The sequence below is a fragment of the Echiichthys vipera genome (assembly GCF_963691815.1).
Source record: "Echiichthys vipera genome assembly, chromosome: X".
NCBI lineage: Eukaryota > Metazoa > Chordata > Actinopteri > Perciformes > Trachinidae > Echiichthys > Echiichthys vipera.
The window spans coordinates 32,007,459-32,027,158 of NC_139825.1; the positions used below are offsets into that span (position 1 = coordinate 32,007,459).

Consider the following 19,700-nt stretch of genomic DNA (forward strand, 5'->3'; position numbering starts at 1 on the left):
TTCCTCGTTTCTTGTGTGTTTGTGTGTGTGTGTGTGTGTAGATGTTCATCTGGCTGGGCGGGGCATCGCTGTGAGACCATAGCCAACAGTGACAGCGCCTCAGGTTCAGGTGGACGTAAGTTGATACTTCTCCAATAACATCAGTTAATTAATTTAACGAGATAAAATTCTCCATACCCCAGTCATATGCATGTGATTGTTTGTGTATGTAGGCACAGCCTCCATAGTGATTCCTGTGCTGCTGCTGTTGCTGCTGGTTCTGCTGGCTGCAGGAGCATTGTTCTGGTATAGAAGAAGAATGAGAGGGTGAGTAACACTTACATCTAAAAGTGGAGACAGTTAAGACCTCTTTTTTGGCTTTGTGCTCCCCCTTTCCTTCTCTCTTTGTCTTTCTTCTTTCCTTTCCTATGTCTGCACTTTTCTTCTCCTCTCTGTAATGGCATCTCTTCTGCTCCTCAGGTCTAGCCGGCTCGGCAAAACCGGCTCCAGACGCTTGCGGTAACAGTTGCCAGGGTTACACTTTCCTTCCATACCCTCATTCAGTTCGGCATTTTCTGATGCTCTCTCTTTCTCTGTCTCTCCCTTACCCATAAGTATTGGTTTGCTGTGCAGTGTTTGGTCCTGTGGTGAATGTTGCACCATTCTCTCAGATGTTCATGGGAGCTGCAGCTTCATCCAGCTCCTACAGTATCTCTGCTGTTTAATTGCCCTCTTCAGAGTGGCTCCAGGGCAGATCTATTGAAAAGATGCATTGAATACATCTGTCATACTGTTTTCCATCATATTGTGCCATATTGTACTTACTGTACTGTGCTGTGGTTCATATTGTGGTAGTGTCTGTCATAGTGAAAGAAGGACAGTGTGACAGCATTCTTCCAAACTCCGATGTGCCCCGAAAAAGTAAAAAAAAGTCCTAATATAATATGTCCACAAGAAAGCTAATAACAGTCATAGGACAGCGTGTCTAAAGTAGTCATGGCATATTTTTTTGAAAAAAGTCAAGAAAACTCATAACCTGACTATCGCCAGATGACTTTCGTTCCGCCTTGCTTCCGTCTTGACTCCGCCTAGCTCCACTCAACCATCTGGGATCGCTCCATTTCAGAGGGATTTCAGGTTCAAAAAATGGTCAGGCCAATCAGGACCGCCTTGCGGGTTTTTAAAGATGTGGCGTAGTGAAGAACGACTGTTTGAGATTCAGACAACAATGGCGGCTTGCACAGAGGAAGCAGGCGTCAACATTGATGCCATTTCATCCGTGTTTACCAATCTACCGAATATTTCTTCCTAAAAAGAACACCAGAACGGCTATGAAGGCTTTTTCTGGTGTAAACCATGTTTTCACCCATCGTTCTCATCAGCGTCACAGGTTGGTTTCAATGTGAGTGGTTGAAGTAGCACGTCAATAAAGATGACGGACAAGTGGTTTATCCAATCATATGCAAGGATTTTTGATAAGGCCCAGCGCTATGAAATCGCTTCCCAGTCGAGCAATCCCAGATGGATGATTGAAGCAAGGCAGAACAGTCTTGGCATAATTTGATGAAAATAGTCAATAAAAATCATAGTATAGTGCACTGGTTCTCAAACTGTGGTACTGGTACCACTAGGGATACTCAAGCTCTCTGTGGTGGTACCATGGACTGTATAAAAAATGTACGTAGCATACCCGTCGAGGTCTGTTCTCCTACGGGAGTCGCCATCTTGTCAGACTTTGACTCCGCCGCATTTCCTCTAGCCAAAAAAGGGCATGAATGTGACGTTGGGGTGAGGGAGATACGTCCATCTGGCTGAAGTATATCTACGAGAAGTGAGGGTCAGCACCCAGCTGTCACTCAAGACCCCTAATTATTCATAAAATTGAACCTCCAAGAAAATAAAAACTAGCCTGGTACAAAACAATTCAACCCCCTCAGTGTTGTCATGGAGATATGAACTAAACATACAGACTAGACTGTTTTTTTGTTCCAGGCTTTAAATGGGTTTAATAATGCTGTGAAAACAGCCTGTTTAACATGGGGGTGATTAAAAAATGGCTCTATTGTGCAAACTACTCCTTGTGGACACTCGGAGAACTGCAGTTTTTGGCCCTTCCATATTGGATCAACCAGGAAGTCGCTGTGGTGAGGGCGGGGTGGTACACAAAGGAATTTCCAAAATAAAAAAAGGAAACGTTAGTTACTAAAGTTTAGCATTCCCTGTAATATTTTTGTTTCAATATCAGCCTACTAGGTAGTCAGCTGTGATGGCATGATAGTAAGCAGAGGTAAAATGATTAGTTTGAAAACACTGACATGTGTTCTGATGCTAACCCTTCCTACAGCGTGGCTGTGGCTGAAGACAGTAAACAATAAATAATCTTCTGATTAGGAATAAACCTGACTGTCTGTAGCTGAATAGTGTATTTTAACATTGGTCTTAGTGGTGGTTCTTGAGAGGGCCTGATCTTTTCTGCGGTGGTACGTCATGTACAAAGTTTGAGAACCACTGCCATAGACAATGCTGACATTCATGTCAGGATCTGTTGTGGATTTAATGTGGTCATAAAAGATAGTCTGTACATTAACAGTCCTGTATCCAGGTCCACCTTGTCTGGATCTGTCATGGGCTACATGAATGCTGGGTTTGTGTTGGTGCCTGTGCTGTTGCTTACTTCCCTCAGCCTCGATGGTGGTGAGAGTCATGTGATGCCTCTTCCCTCCCTAAATAATGTGGCTGTGTCCCTGCTTGCACTGTTTAAGCTCTTGCTCTTATGACTATAATAAGACACAAAGGTATGACTATGCCTTTAATATTTTTATGTAGGGCAAAGGGCTTCCAACACCAAAGGATGACCAACGGGGCCATGAATGTAGAGATTGGAAACCCTGCCTACAAGATCTACGAGGGGGAGCCTGATGACGACGCCGGGGAGCTGCTAGACGCAGATTTCACGCTTGACCCAGACAAGGTAGACAAAAATACCATGCACGCATAAATATACTAGAGTTTTCCGATACCAGTTTTGGGAATGCCTTTGTCACAGCCTAAAGTGCTGGTTCTGGTATCCGCGAGTACGCAAGTCTAGATCCGACGGCACGTAATTTGGCACAGACTTTAAAGTATCTTCACCCTTGATTAAACAGACCCTTTCCCAGAAATCAATTCTTCTTCTCCACTCTAAAACAGTTTGGCGAAAAAGAATGGATTACAGGTAATTTATCACGTGAGGAAACAGGAGCTAATTTTCACTCCACAGGCAAACGGCCGCATGTGCGTTGCTAGCAAGGAGTGTAACCTTGAAAAATGTCAGCGATTTAGGAATATTTCACACTGGAAAATTCTGCCAGTAAAACGGCGACATGTACAGTATGCAAGGCTTCAGTTTAGAGGAGTGGAACTAGTGTTATTCTTAGATTAATCAAGTTTTTAAGTTGCTGTTGCTCTACTGTTTTATACTGTCCCTGTACTATCATAATATTTTAAATGTACACTTTAAGTGAAACCACAGTTTTTAAAGGAATTAATATTTATTCCAAGATATATTTATTTACTGACCGTCAATCCAGATAATATTAATAGCATTAATTATCTGTATGTACTTGATGATGTTTTTATAAAGGGTTTAACCTGAGCCATACAACAATGATAGCAATCGTATCACATCCATAGGGTTAGTAGTATACAGCTGTTAAAAAACGATTTATTATTTCTGGTATTGGATTGGAATTGGGAAGGAAAATATGGTATCAGAACATCTTTAATATACACAAGTGTTTTAGCCTCTATGTATAGTATATAATATCCAATGGATGTTTTTTGTTCCAGCCCACCAACTTCACAAACCCTGTATATGCCACTCTGTACATGGGAGCACACAACAGCCGCAACTCTCTGGCCAGCACAGATGAGAAGAAGGAGTTGCTATCACGCGGAGATGAGGAGCCCCTTGTGGACCCCCTGACATAGACTGTCCATTGGCCTGGATCACGCTATTCCAAACACACACCTTCTTCTTGCCTTTTAAAGAAAATTGAAACAAACAAAAAAAATCGATAAAAAGTGTGAGAGAAAAATTGATAAAAAGTGTGAACACTGTATAAAATGTACAAAAATGAAGGACTACTTTTGTATGTGATTGCAGTATTATATTTTGTTCTTTTGAGATTCCTCTGGTCAAAAATGAATAACATTTTCTATGAGAGATTTTTAATTTACACTTTGTCCCTTTCCCTTTACCCAAATAGCCACTACCTCTGTGCAAAATGAAATGGAAACAAGAAAATCAGAAGAAAAGATGCTATCATTGGAGCAATTTTAATTTTTTATTTTTGTATGAATTGTATAGAAAAGACAAAAACATTGTTCCATTTCACCAGTGCCAACTGTTTGTTGTTTGTGTTGACTTTGAGCGGGAAAGGCAAAACTCGAAGTTTTCTAAATCGGTACATATGTTGTCTTGCTGGAGTTTTCTTGGCAAGATTGTGTGAGACAGATCCATGATAGCACCGTTTGTGTATAGCACATGTACAATGTCAATACCAGATGGCAACTACAGTATTTCCACATAATTTCTTCTCAGAGAACAATGTTCATGAAATGATTGTGTTGTCTTCCTTGCACAGAATTCATATTTTACGGTATAGTGTATACTGTAGGTTTTATAACGCAAGATGTAAAACAGGTATGTTTGTTTTTATCACATTGTATGACAGTTGGAGCTCATGTGTTGTTTAAGTGAAAGGATGAGGGGCTTTTTTTTTGGTGTGTGGTTTTGGAGTTGGAGTGAGGACGTTGGCCATGGGTTAAACATTCCAGAGGAGTGGGTGGAGAATACAGGTGTAAAGATGGTAAGGGTGAATGCCTTCATGGGTGAGCAGTTGGCTGTGCGTGCCCAGACTACAGCTGGCTATTAACAGGAGAGCCATAGCAGATATAAGAGTCTGATGGATAGTGTCATGTCTGCACTATTTAGTTGTCTGTTAGAAGGGTCTTCATTCAAAAGGAATGGGAGGCTGCATTAATGGTAAAATCGAAGGAAAAAAATTATAGAGATGGTTCTTTTTGTTATGTCTTATTTTTTCTCCTGTCCATTTTTTTTGAAAGACCAGATAACATTCATCTGGCTTTGTGAGCAGATTTATCTTTCTACCTTTAGAGGATAAAACTCTGTATGTTCACAGTTTATGACTCAGTCTTAAGTGCATTAAGTTCATTTGGTCTTTAGCATTTCTGGGCTCTTCGGGAGCTCTTTCTAATCTCTCACTCTCCTCTGTGGCCTGCTGCTGCTAATGCTACCATTCTGGTTGCTCTGACACATCCTTATGCTCAGCCTCTGTCCCAAAATGCTGCTTTCTGTCAGAACTGTCAGCCATATCTTAATGCATGTGACAAGTAACACCAATCTTTAATGTAACTACAATAACAAGTTTTTATTTTGCTTACCTGTCAGCGAGTGTTATTTTATGCTGTTGTATATGTTTTGTCTTTAATTGAGAGAGAAGTACAATCATTTTACCTAAAGGACATTTTTGCAAAATCATACATGCATTTTCAGATTTTTCTTTTTGATTAGTCCTTGTTTGTTTTTTTAATGAAAAATGACACATAGCTTTTATAGTACACGATGCATGGAGGCTCAGACTTTCTTCTGGAAAGAGAATAATGTTTAATTTTTGCTGGAGTACTTTACAAACTAAATAACAGATATTGTTATAAATAAAATTTTAAAAAATTGTACAGAAAACAAGTCAATGTGTTTTGTGTTTTATTTTTGTTCATGTGCCGATAAAGTAAAGAATACTGTGAGTCAGTATCAGATAGTTAAATCAATTATTAGGCAAACAATACATCAGCTTTTGGGTACATGTGAAATTTAAGCTCTATTAATTAATGCCACTATTATAAATTGAGAAACCTTATCAATCAACAAAATATTGGGGAAATATTTAAGCAAAGAAAGTTACGCTTAATGGGTAAAGATAAAACATGTTCCTAAACCATAAACTCTTAAGCTGTAAATGTTGTCCAGTACACTAAGCAACTGACAATATAAAACATTACGAGAAGAAGAGAAACAGCGTACAATACAACAGTATGTGCATTACAGTAATGGCTGGTTTTGAACAATCATCTTAATTTTTTTTTTGTGTGAAATCAACTTCGCTCAGCCATTTTGCATCCAGGTCTTCACTCGATGCCTTTAGCCTTCAGTTCCTCCCTGACTCTGCTCAGGTAGCCTGGGTCAGGATACCCAAAACTGTGGAATCAGCAGAGTTGTACAAGAGTTAATGTATAAAATTTAAGTAGACTTGACATCAATGAAGAATATATATTTGACTACTGTACCACTGTGGTCCTCCTTCAGTATTGGTCTTGTGGTGAATGTCGTTCCAGGTAACCTGGTTGTCGATCCCGGTCGTTGTTGACATCCCAACAGTGAAAATAAGCTTCTGGTTAAATGCTTTCTCCAACAGGCGCAACACTTCTCTGCCTTCTTTGTTGTCTGGCAGATATGCTGTTCTTTTAATACCATAATAGTGTTTTCCAGGATTTGGATGTTTTTCCTGCAAAACAAGAGTGAAACATTTATTACAACAACCATGTTAGAAGAAAATTTTCAATTTACAAAGCTGACACAATATCTCAATATATTTAAATTAAGGCATTTACCGTCTGTTTTCCATCAAAAATGTCATAGCAGATGGATATAGTGCGGTAGCCTTGGAATCCAGGGAGGGATGAGGAACTTATACGCCAACTCATTTTTCCATCTGGCTGGTTTCCCTCCATCATACCAAAAACATCTCTGCATACAGGACATATGGGTCCCATGCTTTCCTTTGACTGTGCCAGGCATTTCTCACAAAACTCATGTTTACACCTGAGCTGTTTTTTATTGATAAATCCCTCCATGCATATAGGACAGTTTTTGTCTTCATCATCTCCTGCTATTGCTCCTCTTTCTGTGGGTGCTTCAGTGTTGTATCTTGATTGCCCATTAAACATTGATTCACCGGAGGCTTCCTCTGATGGCGAGCCAGTAAACCCAGTGGCACCAAAGTGTTGGGTGAAGCTCATGGGTGATGTTGCAATCTTCTGGTACAGACGAAGAAGAGCTCTGACAGCATGGCTCTCCATTGACGCATTTCCTTCAGATCTTCTGTAGCAAGCATTGACTCTGACTTTGCCTTGACTGATGGCTGATTCTTTAAAGTCCACAACAAACTTAGTTGTGATCTTAGCCACTTCTTTATCGAAGGAAGTAGTCAACAGCTTCCAGGAGCTCTCCTCCATGTTTAGTCCAGCATTGACAAGAGGGTCGTTGATGCTCATGCCAATGTTCGGTGTTTTTTCTTCATGAGACGCCCATGTAGTCTCTCCAAAAGAAGTGATTGTAGTTTTTGTTATATTTAGGGACTTTTTGATGACATCTTGACTTTGTATTGGGCCACATATGGTCATTTCTTTAGAGGATACAGTCAGCAAAAGCTTGTTCTCTTTTGTCTGGCTGATTTTCAGCATGTCTTTCCACCCTTCTTGATCTACGTAGTTAAGAGGAAAACTTGAGCCGTTTGATTCATTTAAGCACTTCTGCACAAGGCTTGTAAACTCAGACAGAGCTTTTTGAGGGCCTCCATCATTCTGGTCAGCTTGAAATGTCACATTTACATCTGACATGATTTTAACTCCATTCTCTTTCTGTATACGTTTAATTTCCTCCTTGTAGATGTGGTTCACATACCAGAAATGGCCCACTGAGACAGAACAAGTGTTCTCTCCTGCTGTTGAAACTGCACATCTCTGCTTCCCCAGAAGCTCTTGCTCCTGAATAAAAAACTGTTTATTAATTTAGTAAAAAGCTTTTATTTTCAATTTAATTTATTTCTGCTGATTAACAAAGTACATACGTCTTGTGGCTCTGACACAGAGGAAGTAGGAAGGTTCACTGACGCATCCTCTGGTTTTTGTATTTTCAGCTCTGGTGGTGTCAAACTAACAGACATTATTTGGACTGTTTTCCCATCTCTCCCCTTCAGCGTTTGTCCACTTAGTTTCTGAAGCTCACTCACAGCTTAAAAAGAAGACAAACAAAATGTATTAGCCTCATAGAGAAATAAAATAACATTGCATTAAAACCAACAGAAAATGCCACATACTATACCTGGAGCCGGTTTAAGACTTATCAAAGCCCTCCCATCTTCCCAGACATTTAAAACTGTGCAGTCTCCATGAAATTTTTTGTTTTTGTTGTTCGCCCAAGTCTGAAGAACTTTCTGCAGTTCTAGTTTACATTTCTGCGGTTGAACCCCCTTTGGCCACTTGACTGAGAAAGTGACATGAACTTCATCTTTGTTCTGTAAGAAAGTCATCAGAGCCAGAAAACATGTTGCAGTTAATCTCAATGTTGTAGTAAGATACACAACATGCCATGCCATTTAGTTTAAAAAATCTGATTTCAAAATAAGTAATTCTAGAGAATTTTAAAAATACAAAATTAGTGAAACAACTGGCACAGTTTCAGAACAGAAACTAGAATTACCGCCTTTCTGTTGTTTGCCTCTGCCAACCAGTCAAGTTGCAGTTAACAACAAAAAAAACTTCACACACAATCTATATAATCAGCACAGTTTGTCACCAATTCGGTGTCCAACCAAATGTCTCCCCTTCTGTTCCTAGGTTATGGTGTTGATTGATGACCAGAAAAGTGTTTTTGCATTATAATGTCACAGTTAAGTTGACATTTAAGTTAGTTAACCTTTTGGATATACGTCATCACTTCAGGATGTCACCCTATCAAACATTTGTGTGAAATGTTTTGAATTCTCAGATTGTGGCCAAGAGTGCATTTTGTGAGGTCACAGTGATGTTGACCTTTGACCTTCAAAATCTATTCAGTTCATCCTTGAGTCCAAGTGGACATTTGTGCCAAACTTGACGACAATTTGTCTAGGGGTTCCTCCTGACTTGAGATATTTCATTCACAAGAATGGGACAGACAGATGGACCATAGTTTGTTTCATAATATGTATATAATACTGAAGGTCACATACTGTAAGCATATGGTATTAGAGGTAATGTGGTTTTCAATAAACTAATATCTTCAATTATGTTGAACACATGCAGACACACACACACACACACACACACACATACACACACATCGGATCATGCAGGTACGTCGTGATTTGTCAATCACATAAATACCTACCTCAGCAGACTCATCATGAGATGTTGTAGCCTGCTGCATAACAACATCGCCAGTATGCTACAAGAAATTTAAATTAAAAAAAGACAATTGTGGTAGTTAATACTTCAAAACGCATGTTAGGTATATGACAATGGACTTCATAGCCTACCGTTAGCATAAGGTATTAAAGGTAAGATTAATGTAATTAACATACATACATACCTCTTCAGACTTTTGAGATGTTTGCTCAGTACACTACAGGATATTTAAATAAAAAGACAAATCGGTGATTAATACTTTTTTCCGCAAATAATTTCAAACGGAGGACAGTCACTGCAAATATATTTGCATATCAACATTAATTCCACACAGCTCATTTAACAGTTGTCTTTCATACTGTTGTGTTCAACATTACAGACTTGACTGAGCTAACGTTACTCACGTCCATGGGCTCATCCATTGTGTTGTCTGACATTTCGACAGTCTTCTTCCTTTAACACAGAGCAGTGTATGTTATTGTCATGCTCAGGCGCATCGCTAGCTCATGAAAACAGTAAGGGCTGCAGTCAGTCCTTTTCCGACGGGGGTTCCGGGAATTCTCCCCCGAGAAATCTTTGAAATTGGGCTGATGAACATGCAATTGTGACTTAGTTTGAAAAGGAAAGGGAAGACCAATGGTCATGTGTGATTCTCGTCAAGGCAGGTCTAGTGAGTAGGTTAATGTTCAAGAAAGGTCAGCACAGACACCAGTAGCCAGAATGAGACATGAGAACAGCCTACAGCCTCAGAAACACTGACATGCAGCGACCCGATGTCAAGTGGACCGGGTTGAATCCACTGCAGGTCTCCTGAAACTGTGTAATCTAGAAGACATCACTGCTCCAATGGACGTTTTCTCCCCTGACCCGGTGTTTGGGTTTAACGAGTGACCCGTTAACAGGCCACTTTCAGCTGAAAGCGCCCACGGTTGCCATAGTAACGGTAGATGTTAATAACAGAAGGGAATGTATAGCAGTCCTCGTGAATGTCTCTATGATTAGTTTTTCTTTACAGTGTTAAACATAACGTCACTTACCTGATCAGTCTTTATAGTTTTATTTGAGTAAATGTGTCAGTCCTGTTTTGTACATTGCTTGTTGTTACTTTCTTTAAATCTCTAATTAATTTTCTAAATAAATCTATTTGTCTTTGAAACCTGCCTGTGTAAACACGTGTGCGTAGAATTTTATTCACCACTTAAAAAACAAAACTTTTTTTACTCCTTCCTAGTCATGCTGTTGTGGGAAAATAAATGAAAGTTATAAGAGATTAACTCGGTGCGCCACCAGCCACGTACCTGCCCCCCTGGTGTAATGTTAGTAAAACATGTCTCATAGCATCTCCTTTGTATACAGGATATGAGTATCTCTTAAAAACATAATCCTGTCTTCATCATCTGCAACTGCAGAGGCACTCAACTGAAAGTCTCCAGTTAACAGGGTCACTCTTTAAACCAAAACACCTGCAAGTCAGTCTGCATTGAGTTTGATCCTGAAGTTATCAAGTCAGTCTGCTTTAATTTTTATTCTGAAGTTATCAAGTCAGTCTGCTTTAAGTTTGATCCTGAAGTTATCAAGTCAGTCTGCTTTAATTTTTATTCTGAAGTTATCAAGTCAGTCTGCTTTAAGTTTGGTTCTGAAGTTATCAAGTCAGTCTGCTTTAAGTTTGATTCTGAAGTTATCAAGTCAGTCTGCTTTAAGTTTGATCCTGAAGTTATCAAGTCAGTCTGCTTTAAGTTTGATTTGAAGTTATCAAGTCAGTCTGCTTTAAGTTTGATCCTGAAGTTATCAAGTCAGTCTGCTTTAAGTTTGATTTGAAGTTATCAAGTCAGTCTGCTTTAAGTTTGATTGTATTCTGAAGTTATCAAGTCAGTCTGCTTTAAGTTTGATTCTGAAGTTATCAAGTCAGTCTGCTTTAAGTTTGATTGTATTCTGAAGTTATCAAGTCAGTCTGCTTTAAGTTTGATCCTGAAGTTATCAAGTCAGTCTGCTTTAAGTTTGATTTGAAGTTATCAAGTCAGTCTGCTTTAAGTTTGATTGTATTCTGAAGTTATCAAGTCAGTCTGCTTTAAGTTTGATCCTGAAGTTATCAAGTCAGTCTGCTTTAAGTTTGGTTCTGAAGTTATCAAGTCAGTCTGCTTTAAGTCTGATTCTGAAGTTATCAAGTCAGTCTGCATTTAGTTTGATCCTGAAGTTATCAAGTCAGTCTGCTTTAAGTTTTATTCTGAAGTTATCAAGTCAGTCTGCTTTAAGTTTGATTCTGAAGTTATCAAGTCAGTCTGCTTTAAGTTTGATTTGAAGTAATCAAGTCAGTCTGCTTTCATTTTTATTCTGAAGTTATCAAGTCAGTCTGCTTTAAGTTTTATTCTGAAGTTATCAAGTCAGTCTGCTTTAAGTTTGATTTGAAGTTATCAAGTCAGTCTGCTTTAAGTTTGATTGTATTCTGAAGTTATCAAGTCAGTCTGCTTTAAGTTTGGTTCTGAAGTTATCAAGTCAGTCTGCTTTAAGTTTGATCCTGAAGTTATCAAGTCAGTCTGCTTTAAGTTTGATTTGAAGTTATCAAGTCAGTCTGCTTTAAGTATGATTCTGAAGTTATCAAGTCAGTCTGCTTTAAGTTTTATTCTGAAGTTATCAAGTCAGTCTGCTTTAAGTTTGATTCTGAAGTTATCAAGTCAGTCTGCTTTAAGTTTGGTTCTGAAGTTATCAAGTCAGTCTGCTTTAAGTTTGATTCTGAAGTTATCAAGTCAGTCTGCTTTAAGTTTGATTCTGAAGTTATCAAGTCAGTCTGCTTTAAGTTTGGTTCTGAAGTTATCAAGTCAGTCTGCTTTAAGTTTTATTCTGAAGTTATCAAGTCAGTCTGCTTTATGTTTGATTCTGAAGTAATCAAGTCAGTCTGCTTTAAGTTAGATCCTGAAGTTATCAAGTCAGTCTGCTTTAAGTTTGATTCTGAAGTTATCAAGTCAGACTGCTTTAAGTTTGATTCTGAAGTTATCAAGTCAGTCTGCTTTAAGTTTGGTTCTGAAGTTATCAAGTCAGTCTACTTTAAGTTTGATTCTGAAGTTATCAAGTCAGACTGCTTTAAGTTTTATTCTGAAGTTATCAAGTCAGTCTGCTTTAAGTTTGGTTCTGAAGTTATCAAGTCAGTCTACTTTAAGTTTGATTCTGAAGTTATCAAGTCAGTCTGCTTTAATTTTGATTCTGTAGTTATCAAGTCAGTCTGCTTTAAGTTTGATTCTGAAGTTATCAAGTCAGTCTGCTTTAAGTTTGGTTCTGAAGTTATCAAGTCAGTCTGCTTTAAGTTTGGTTCTGAAGTTATCAAGTCAGTCTGCTTTAAGTTTGATTCTGAAGTTATCAAGTCAGTCTGCTTTAAGTTTGATTCTGAAGTTATCAAGTCAGTCTGCTTTAAGTTTGATTCTGAAGTTATCAGGTCAGTCTGCTTTAAGTTTGATTCTGAAGTTATCAAGTCAGTCTGCTTTAAGTTTGGTTCGGAAGTTATCAAGTCAGTCTGCTTTAAGTTTGGTTCTGAAGTTATCAAGTCAGTCTGCTTTAAGTTTGATCCTGAAGTTATCAAGTCAGTCTGCTTTAAGTTAGGTTCTGAAGTTATCAAGTCAGTCTGCTTTAAGTTTGGTTCTGAAGTTATCAAGTCAGTCTTCTTTAAGTATGATTCTGAAGTTATCAAGTCAGACTGCTTTAAGTTTGATTCTGAAGTTATCAAGTCAGTCTGCTTTAAGTTTGATTCTGAAGTTATCAAGTCAGTCTGCTTTAAGTATGATTCTGAAGTTATCAAGTCAGTCTGCATTAAGTTTGATTCTGAAGTTATCAAGTCAGTCTGCTTTAAGTTAGATCCTGAAGTTATCAAGTCAGTCTGCTTTAAGTTTGATTCTGAAGTTATCAAGTCAGTCTGCTTTAAGTTTGATTCTGAAGCTATCAAGTCAGACTGCTTTAAGTTTGATTCTGAAGTTATCAAGTCAGTCTGATTTAAGTTTGGTTCTGAAGTTATCAAGTCAGTCTGGTTTAAGTTTGGTTCTGAAGTTATCAAGTCAGTCTGCTTTAAGTTTGGTTCTGAAGTTATCAAATCAGTCTGCTTTAAGTTTGATTCTGAAGTTATCAAGTCAGTCTGCTTTAAGTTTGATCCTGAAGTTATCAAGTCAGTCTGCTTTAAGTTTGATTTGAAGTTATCAAGTCAGTCTGCTTTAAGTTTGATTGTATTCTGAATATATCAAGTCAGTCTGCTTTAAGTTTGATTGTATTCTGAAGTTATCAAGTCAGTCTGCTTTAAGTTTGATCCTGAAGTTATCAAGTCAGTCTGCTTTAAGTTTGGTTCTGAAGTTATCAAGTCAGTCTGCTTTAAGTGTGATTCTGAAGTTATCAAGTCAGTCTGCTTTAAGTTTGATCCTGAAGTTATCAAGTCAGTCTGCTTTAAGTTTTATTCTGAAGTTATCAAGTCAGTCTGCTTTATGTTTGATTCTGAAGTAATCAAGTCAGTCTGCTTTAAGTTTGGTTCTGAAGTTATCAAGTCAGTCTGCTTTAAGTTTGATTCTGAAGTTATCAAGTCAGACTGCTTTAAGTTTGATTCTGAATTTATCAAGTCAGTCTGCTTTAAGTTTGGTTCTGAAGTTATCAAGTCAGTCTGCTTTAAGTTTGGTTCTGAAGTTATCAAGTCAGTCTGCTTTAAGTTTGATTCTGAAGTTATCAAGTCAGTCTGCTTTAAGTTTGATTCTGAAGTTATCAAGTCAGTCTGCTTTAAGTTTGATTCTGAAGTTATCAAGTCAGTCTGCTTTAAGTTTTATTCTGAAGTTATCAAGTCAGTCTGCATTAAGTTTGGTACTGAAGTTATCAAGTCAGTCTGCTTTAAGTTTGGTTCTGAAGTTATCAAGTCAGTCTGCTTTAAGTTTGATCCTGAAGTTATCAAGTCAGTCTGCTTTAAGTTAGGTTCTGAAGTTATCAAGTCAGTCTGCTTTAAGTTTGGTTCTGAAGTTATCAAGTCAGTCTGCTTTAAGTATGATTCTGAAGTTATCAAGTCAGACTGCTTTAAGTTTGATTCTGAAGTTATCAAGTCAGTCTGCTTTAAGTATGATTCTGAAGTTATCAAGTCAGTCTGCATTAAGTTTGATTCTGAAGTTATCAAGTCAGACTGCTTTAAGTTTGATCCTGAAGTTATCAAGTCAGTCTGCTTTAAGTTTGATTCTGAAGTTATCAAGTCAGTCTGCTTTAAGTTTGATTCTGAAGTTATCAAGTCTGACTGCTTTAAGTTTGATTCTGAAGTTATCAAGTCAGTCTGCTTTAAGTTTGGTTCTGAAGTTATCAAGTCAGTCTGCTTTAAGTTTGGTTCTGAAGTTATCAAGTCAGTCTGCTTTAAGTTTGGTTCTGAAGTTATCAAGTCAGTCTGCTTTAAGTTTGATTCTGAAGTTATCAAGTCAGTCTGCTTTAAGTTTGATCCTGAAGTTATCAAGTCAGTCTGCTTTAAGTTTGATCCTGAAGTTATCAAATCAGTCTGCTTTAAGTGTGATTCTGAAGTTATCAAGTCAGTCTGCTTTAAGTTTGGTTCTGAAGTTATCAAGTCAGTCTGCTTTAAGTTAGGTTCTGAAGTTATCAAGTCAGTCTGCTTTAAGTTTGGTTCTGAAGTTATCAAGTCAGTCTGCTTTAAGTATGATTCTGAAGTTATCAAGTCAGTCTGCTTTAAGTTTGGTTCTGAAGTTATCAAGTCAGTCTGCTTTAAGTTTGGTTCTGAAGTTATCAAGTCAGTCTGCTTTAAGTTTTATTCTGAAGTTATCAAGTCAGTCTGCTTTAAGTTTGATCCTGAAGTTATCAAGTCAGTCTGCTTTAAGTTTGATTTGAAGTTATCAAGTCAGTCTGCTTTAAGTTTGATCCTGAAGTTATCAAGTCAGTCTGCTTTAAGTTTGATTCTGAAGTTATCAAGTCAGTCTGCTTTAAGCTTGATTCTGAAGTTATCAAGTCAGTCTGCTTTAAGTTTTATTCTGAAGTTATCAAGTCAGTCTGCTTTAAGTTTGATTCTGAAGTTATCAAGTCAGTCTGCTTTAAGTTTGATTCTGAAGTTATCAAGTCAGTCTGCTTTAAGTTTTATTCTGAAGTTATCAAGTCAGTCTGCTTTAAGTTTGATTCTGAAGTTATCAAGTCAGTCTGCTTTAAGTTTTATCCTGAAGTTATCAAGTCAGTCTGCTTTAAGTTTGATTCTGAAGTTATCAAGTCAGTCTGCTTTAAGTTTTGTTCTGAAGTTATCAAGTCAGTCTGCTTTAAGTTTTATTCTGAAATCATCAAGTCAGTCTGCTTTAAGTTTGATTCTGAAGTTATCAAGTCAGTCTGCTTTAAGTTAGGTTCTGAAGTTATCAAATCAGTCTGCTTTAAGTTTGATTCTGAAGTTATCAAGTCAGTCTGCTTTAAGTTTGATCCTGAAGTTATCAAGTCAATCTGCTTTAAGTTAGGTTCTGAAGTTATCAAGTCAGTCTGCTTTAAGTTTGATTCTGAAGTTATCAAGCCAGTCTGCTTTAAGTTAGGTTCTGAAGTTATCAAGTCAGTCTGCTTTAAGTTTGATCCTGAAGTTATCAAATCAGTCTGCTTTAAGTGTGATTCTGAAGTTATCAAGTCAGTCTGCTTTAAGTTTGATCCTGAAGTTATCAAGTCAGTCTGCTTTAAGTTAGGTTCTGAAGTTATCAAGTCAGTCTGCTTTAAGTTTGATCCTGAAGTTATCAAATCAGTCTGCTTTAAGTGTGATTCTGAAGTTATCAAGTCAGTCTGCTTTAAGTTTTATTCTGAAGTTATCAAGTCAGTCTGCTTTAAGTTTGGTTCTGAAGTTATCAAGTCAGTCTGCTTTAAGTTTGGTTCTGAAGTTATCAAGTCAGTCTGCTTTAAGTTTGATTCTGAAGTTATCAAGTCAGTCTGCTTTAAGTTTGATTCTGAAGTTATCAAGTCAGTCTGCTTTAAGTTTGATTCTGAAGTTATCAAGTCAGTCTGCTTTAAGTTTGATTCTGAAGTTATCAAGTCAGTCTGCTTTAAGTTTGATCCTGAAGTTATCAAGTCAGTCTGCTTTAAGTTTGATTCTGAAGTTATCAAGTCAGTCTGCTTTAAGTTTGATTCTGAAGTTATCAAGTCAGTCTGCTTTAAGTTTGATTCTGAAATTATCAAGTCAGTCTGCTTTAAGTTTGATTCTGAAGTTATCAAGTCAGTCTGCTTTAAGTTAGGTTCTGAAGTTATCAAATCAGTCTGCTTTAAGTTTGATTCTGAAGTTATCAAATCAGTCTGCTTTAAGTTTGATTCTGAAGTTATCAAGTCAGTCTGCTTTAAGTTTGATCCTGAAGTTATCAAGTCAATCTGCTTTAAGTTAGGTTCTGAAGTTATCAAGTCAGTCTGCTTCAAGTTTGATTCTGAAGTTATCAAGCCAGTCTGCTTTAAGTTAGGTTCTGAAGTTATCAAGTCAGTCTGCTTTAAGTTTGATCCTGAAGTTATCAAGTCAGTCTGCTTTAAGTTTGATCCTGAAGTTATCAAGTCAGTCTGCTTTAAGTTAGGTTCTGAAGTTATCAAGTCAGTCTGCTTTAAGTTTGATACTGAAGTTATCAAGTCAGTCTGCTTTAAGTTAGGTTCTGAAGTTATCAAGTCAGTCTCCTTTAAGTTTGATACTGAAGTTATCAGGTCAGTCTGCTTTAAGTTAGGTTCTGAAGTTATCAAGTCAGTCAGCTTTAAGTTTGGTTCTGAAGTTATCAAGTCAGTCTGCTTTAAGTTTGGTTCTGAAGTTATCAAGTCAGTCTGCTTTAAGTTTGGTTCTGAAGTTATCAAGTCAGTCTGCTTTAAGTTTGATTATGAAGTTATCAAGTCAGTCTGCTTTAAGTTTGATTCTGAAGTTATCAAGTCAGTCTGCTTTAAGTTTGATCCTGAAGTTATCAAGTCAGTCTGCTTTAAGTTTGATTCTGAAGTTATCAAGTCAGTCTGCTTTAAGTTTGGTTCTGAAGTTATCAAGTCAGTCTGCTTTAAGTTTGGTTCTGAAGTTATCAAGTCAGTCTGCTTTAAGTTAGGTTCTGAAGTTATCAAGTCAGTCTGCTTTAAGTTAGGTTCTGAAGTTGTCAAGTCAGTCTGCTTTAAGTTTGATCCTGAAGTTATCAAGTCAGTCTGCTTTAAGTTAGGTTCTGAAGTTATCAAGTCAGTCTGCTTCAAGTTTGATTCTGAAGTTATCAAGCCAGTCTGCTTTAAGTTAGGTTCTGAAGTTATCAAGTCAGTCTGCTTTAAGTTTGATCCTGAAGTTATCAAGTCAGTCTGCTTTAAGTTTGATCCTGAAGTTATCAAGTCAGTCTGCTTTAAGTTAGGTTCTGAAGTTATCAAGTCAGTCTGCTTTAAGTTTGATACTGAAGTTATCAAGTCAGTCTGCTTTAAGTTAGGTTCTGAAGTTATCAAGTCAGTCTCCTTTAAGTTTGATACTGAAGTTATCAGGTCAGTCTGCTTTAAGTTAGGTTCTGAAGTTATCAAGTCAGTCTGCTTTAAGTTTGGTTCTGAAGTTATCAAGTCAGTCTGCTTTAAGTTTGGTTCTGAAGTTATCAAGTCAGTCTGCTTTAAGTTTGGTTCTGAAGTTATCAAGTCAGTCTGCTTTAAGTTTGATTATGAAGTTATCAAGTCAGTCTGCTTTAAGTTTGATTCTGAAGTTATCAAGTCAGTCTGCTTTAAGTTTGATCCTGAAGTTATCAAGTCAGTCTGCTTTAAGTTTGATTCTGAAGTTATCAGGTCAGTCTGCTTTAAGTTTGGTTCTGAAGTTATCAAGTCAGTCTGCTTTAAGTTTGGTTCTGAAGTTATCAAGTCAGTCTGCTTTAAGTTAGGTTCTGAAGTTATCAAGTCAGTCTGCTTTAAGTTAGGTTCTGAAGTTATCAAGTCAGTCTGCTTTAAGTTTGATCCTGAAGTTATCAAGTCAGTCTGCTTTAAGTTTGATTCTGAAGTTATCAAGTCAGTCTGCTTTAAGTTTGGTTCTGAAGTTATCAAGTCAGTCTGCTTTAAGTTAGGTTCTGAAGTTATCAAGTCAGTCTGCTTTAAGTTTGGTTCTGAAGTTATCAAGTCAGTCTGCTTTAAGTTTGATTCTGAAGTTATCAAGTCAGTCTGCTTTAAGTTTGGTTCTGAAGTTATCAAGTCAGTCTGCTTTAAGTTTGGTTCTGAAGTTATCAAGTCAGTCTGCTTTAAGTTTGGTTCTGAAGTTATCAAGTCAGTCTGCTTTAAGTTTGGTTCTGAAGTTATCAAGTCAGTCTGCTTTAAGTTTGGTTCTGAAGTTATCAAGTCAGTCTGCTTTAAGTTAGGTTCTGAAGTTATCATGTCAGTCTGCTTTAAGTTTGGTTCTGAAGTTATCATGTCAGTCTGCTTTAAGTTTGGTTCTGAAGTTATCAAGTCAGTCTGCTTTAAGTTTGATTCTGAAGTTATCATGTCAGTCTGCTTTAAGTTTGATTCTGAAGTTATCATGTCAGTCTGCTTTAAGTTTGATTTGAAGTTATCATGTCAGTCTGCTTTAAGTTTGGTTCTGAAGTTATCATGTCAGTCTGCTTTAAGTTTGGTTCTGAAGTTATCATGTCAGTCTGCTTTAAGTTTGGTTCTGAAGTTATCATGTCAGTCTGCTTTAAGTTTGGTTCTGAAGTTATCAAAGTCAGTCTGCTTTAAGTTTGATTCTGAAGTTATCATGTCAGTCTGCTTTAAGTTTGATTCTGAAGTTATCATGTCAGTCTGCTTTAAGTTTGATTCTGAAGTTATCATGTCAGTCTGCTTTAAGTTTGATTCTGAAGTTATCATGTCAGTCTGCTTTAAGTTTGATTCTGAAGTTATCATGTCAGTCTGCTTTAAGTTTGATTCTGAAGTTATCATGTCAGTCTGCTTTAAGTTTGATTCTGAAGTTATCATGTCAGTCTGCTTTAAGTTTGATTCTGAAGTTATCATGTCAGTCTGCTTTAGGTTTAATTTTTAAGGAATCTCTTGTCAGTGTGGCCTATACACTGTATAAAGGTGTGGACACGTCAGAATTTTGCCGTTACTGCTACAATGTTGCATCTGTGGCTGCTGGTAATGCAGCCACATACAAGTCTACTGTACTGGGCTATTTTCATCATCATTATGTTTTCTTTAAGTATTTATTCATTTATAAGATGGCACCCGGGGCTATGGCTTACGTGCATTTATATTAAAACCTTCAAATGTCGACATAAACGTGTCTAACGTTATGTTCATAACAAGCAATGCTATCGCTCGACTTCACTTTCGGTTACGATAAGCTAAGCTAACTTTTACAGGCTTTGACTTTACCTTCTATTTTTTTATTTCCTTTATTTGTAATAAGACGTTACGCAACTGAACTCTAAGTCTACTTTTTGAACATACATACAACACGTAAAACATCAATTCATGACACATACGCCGACTTACCTTCACCTGGCTCTAGACTAGAAACGCTGCTTCTTCCTGATAAAGGAAAGTGAAAGTGTTGTAGCTCCGCGAGACAAGTGACGTCAGAATAAAGG

The 19,700-nt window shown here is 37.4% G+C and overlaps 2 protein-coding genes across 3 annotated transcripts in view; one reads left to right on the forward strand and one right to left on the reverse strand.

The window, feature by feature from the left end:
• Window positions 1–5,719, forward strand: part of LOC310965855 (low-density lipoprotein receptor-related protein 1-like) — a 106,854-nt gene extending 101,135 nt beyond the window's left edge. Inside the window, 4 exon segments of the mRNA XM_083939608.1 lie at window positions 42–115; window positions 213–306; window positions 2,806–2,950; window positions 3,808–5,719. Of these exon segments, the coding sequence (XP_083795734.1) occupies window positions 42–115; window positions 213–306; window positions 2,806–2,950; window positions 3,808–3,948 (454 nt within the window). The 3' untranslated portion in view covers window positions 3,949–5,719.
• A 55-nt stretch (window positions 5,720–5,774) lies between these two features.
• LOC310965121 (uncharacterized protein) lies at window positions 5,775–19,642 on the reverse strand. Of its 2 annotated transcripts, none has more exons than XM_083938539.1 (9): window positions 19,606–19,642; window positions 9,612–9,660; window positions 9,392–9,424; window positions 9,191–9,247; window positions 8,144–8,336; window positions 7,890–8,053; window positions 6,652–7,806; window positions 6,328–6,545; window positions 5,775–6,238 (listed from the first exon to the last, which is right to left on the reverse strand). In XM_083938539.1, the coding sequence occupies exons 2-9, from the start codon at window positions 9,642–9,644 to the stop codon at window positions 6,169–6,171; spliced, it is 1,923 nt and encodes a 640-aa protein (XP_083794665.1). In that variant the 5' UTR covers window positions 9,645–9,660; window positions 19,606–19,642; the 3' UTR covers window positions 5,775–6,168. The 2 variants fall into 2 exon arrangements, with proteins under 2 accessions (XP_083794665.1, XP_083794664.1); XM_083938538.1 differs by having other exon boundaries at window positions 6,652–7,818.
• Window positions 19,643–19,700: the final 58 nt, after the last annotated feature.

What these genes read in the sequence shown, in the direction of transcription:
- LOC310965121 (XM_083938538.1), bottom strand. Translation starts at nt 9,644, where the DNA reads ATGTCAGACAACACAATGGATGAGCCCATGGAC. An exon ending in CAATGGATGAGCCCATGGAC is followed by an intron (nt 9,425 to 9,611) that starts GTGAGTAACGTT and finishes AATATCCTGTAG; the next exon opens with TGTACTGAGCAAACATCTCA. An exon ending in AAGTCTTAAACCGGCTCCAG is followed by an intron (nt 8,054 to 8,143) that starts GTATAGTATGTG and finishes CTTCTTTTTAAG; the next exon opens with CTGTGAGTGAGCTTCAGAAA.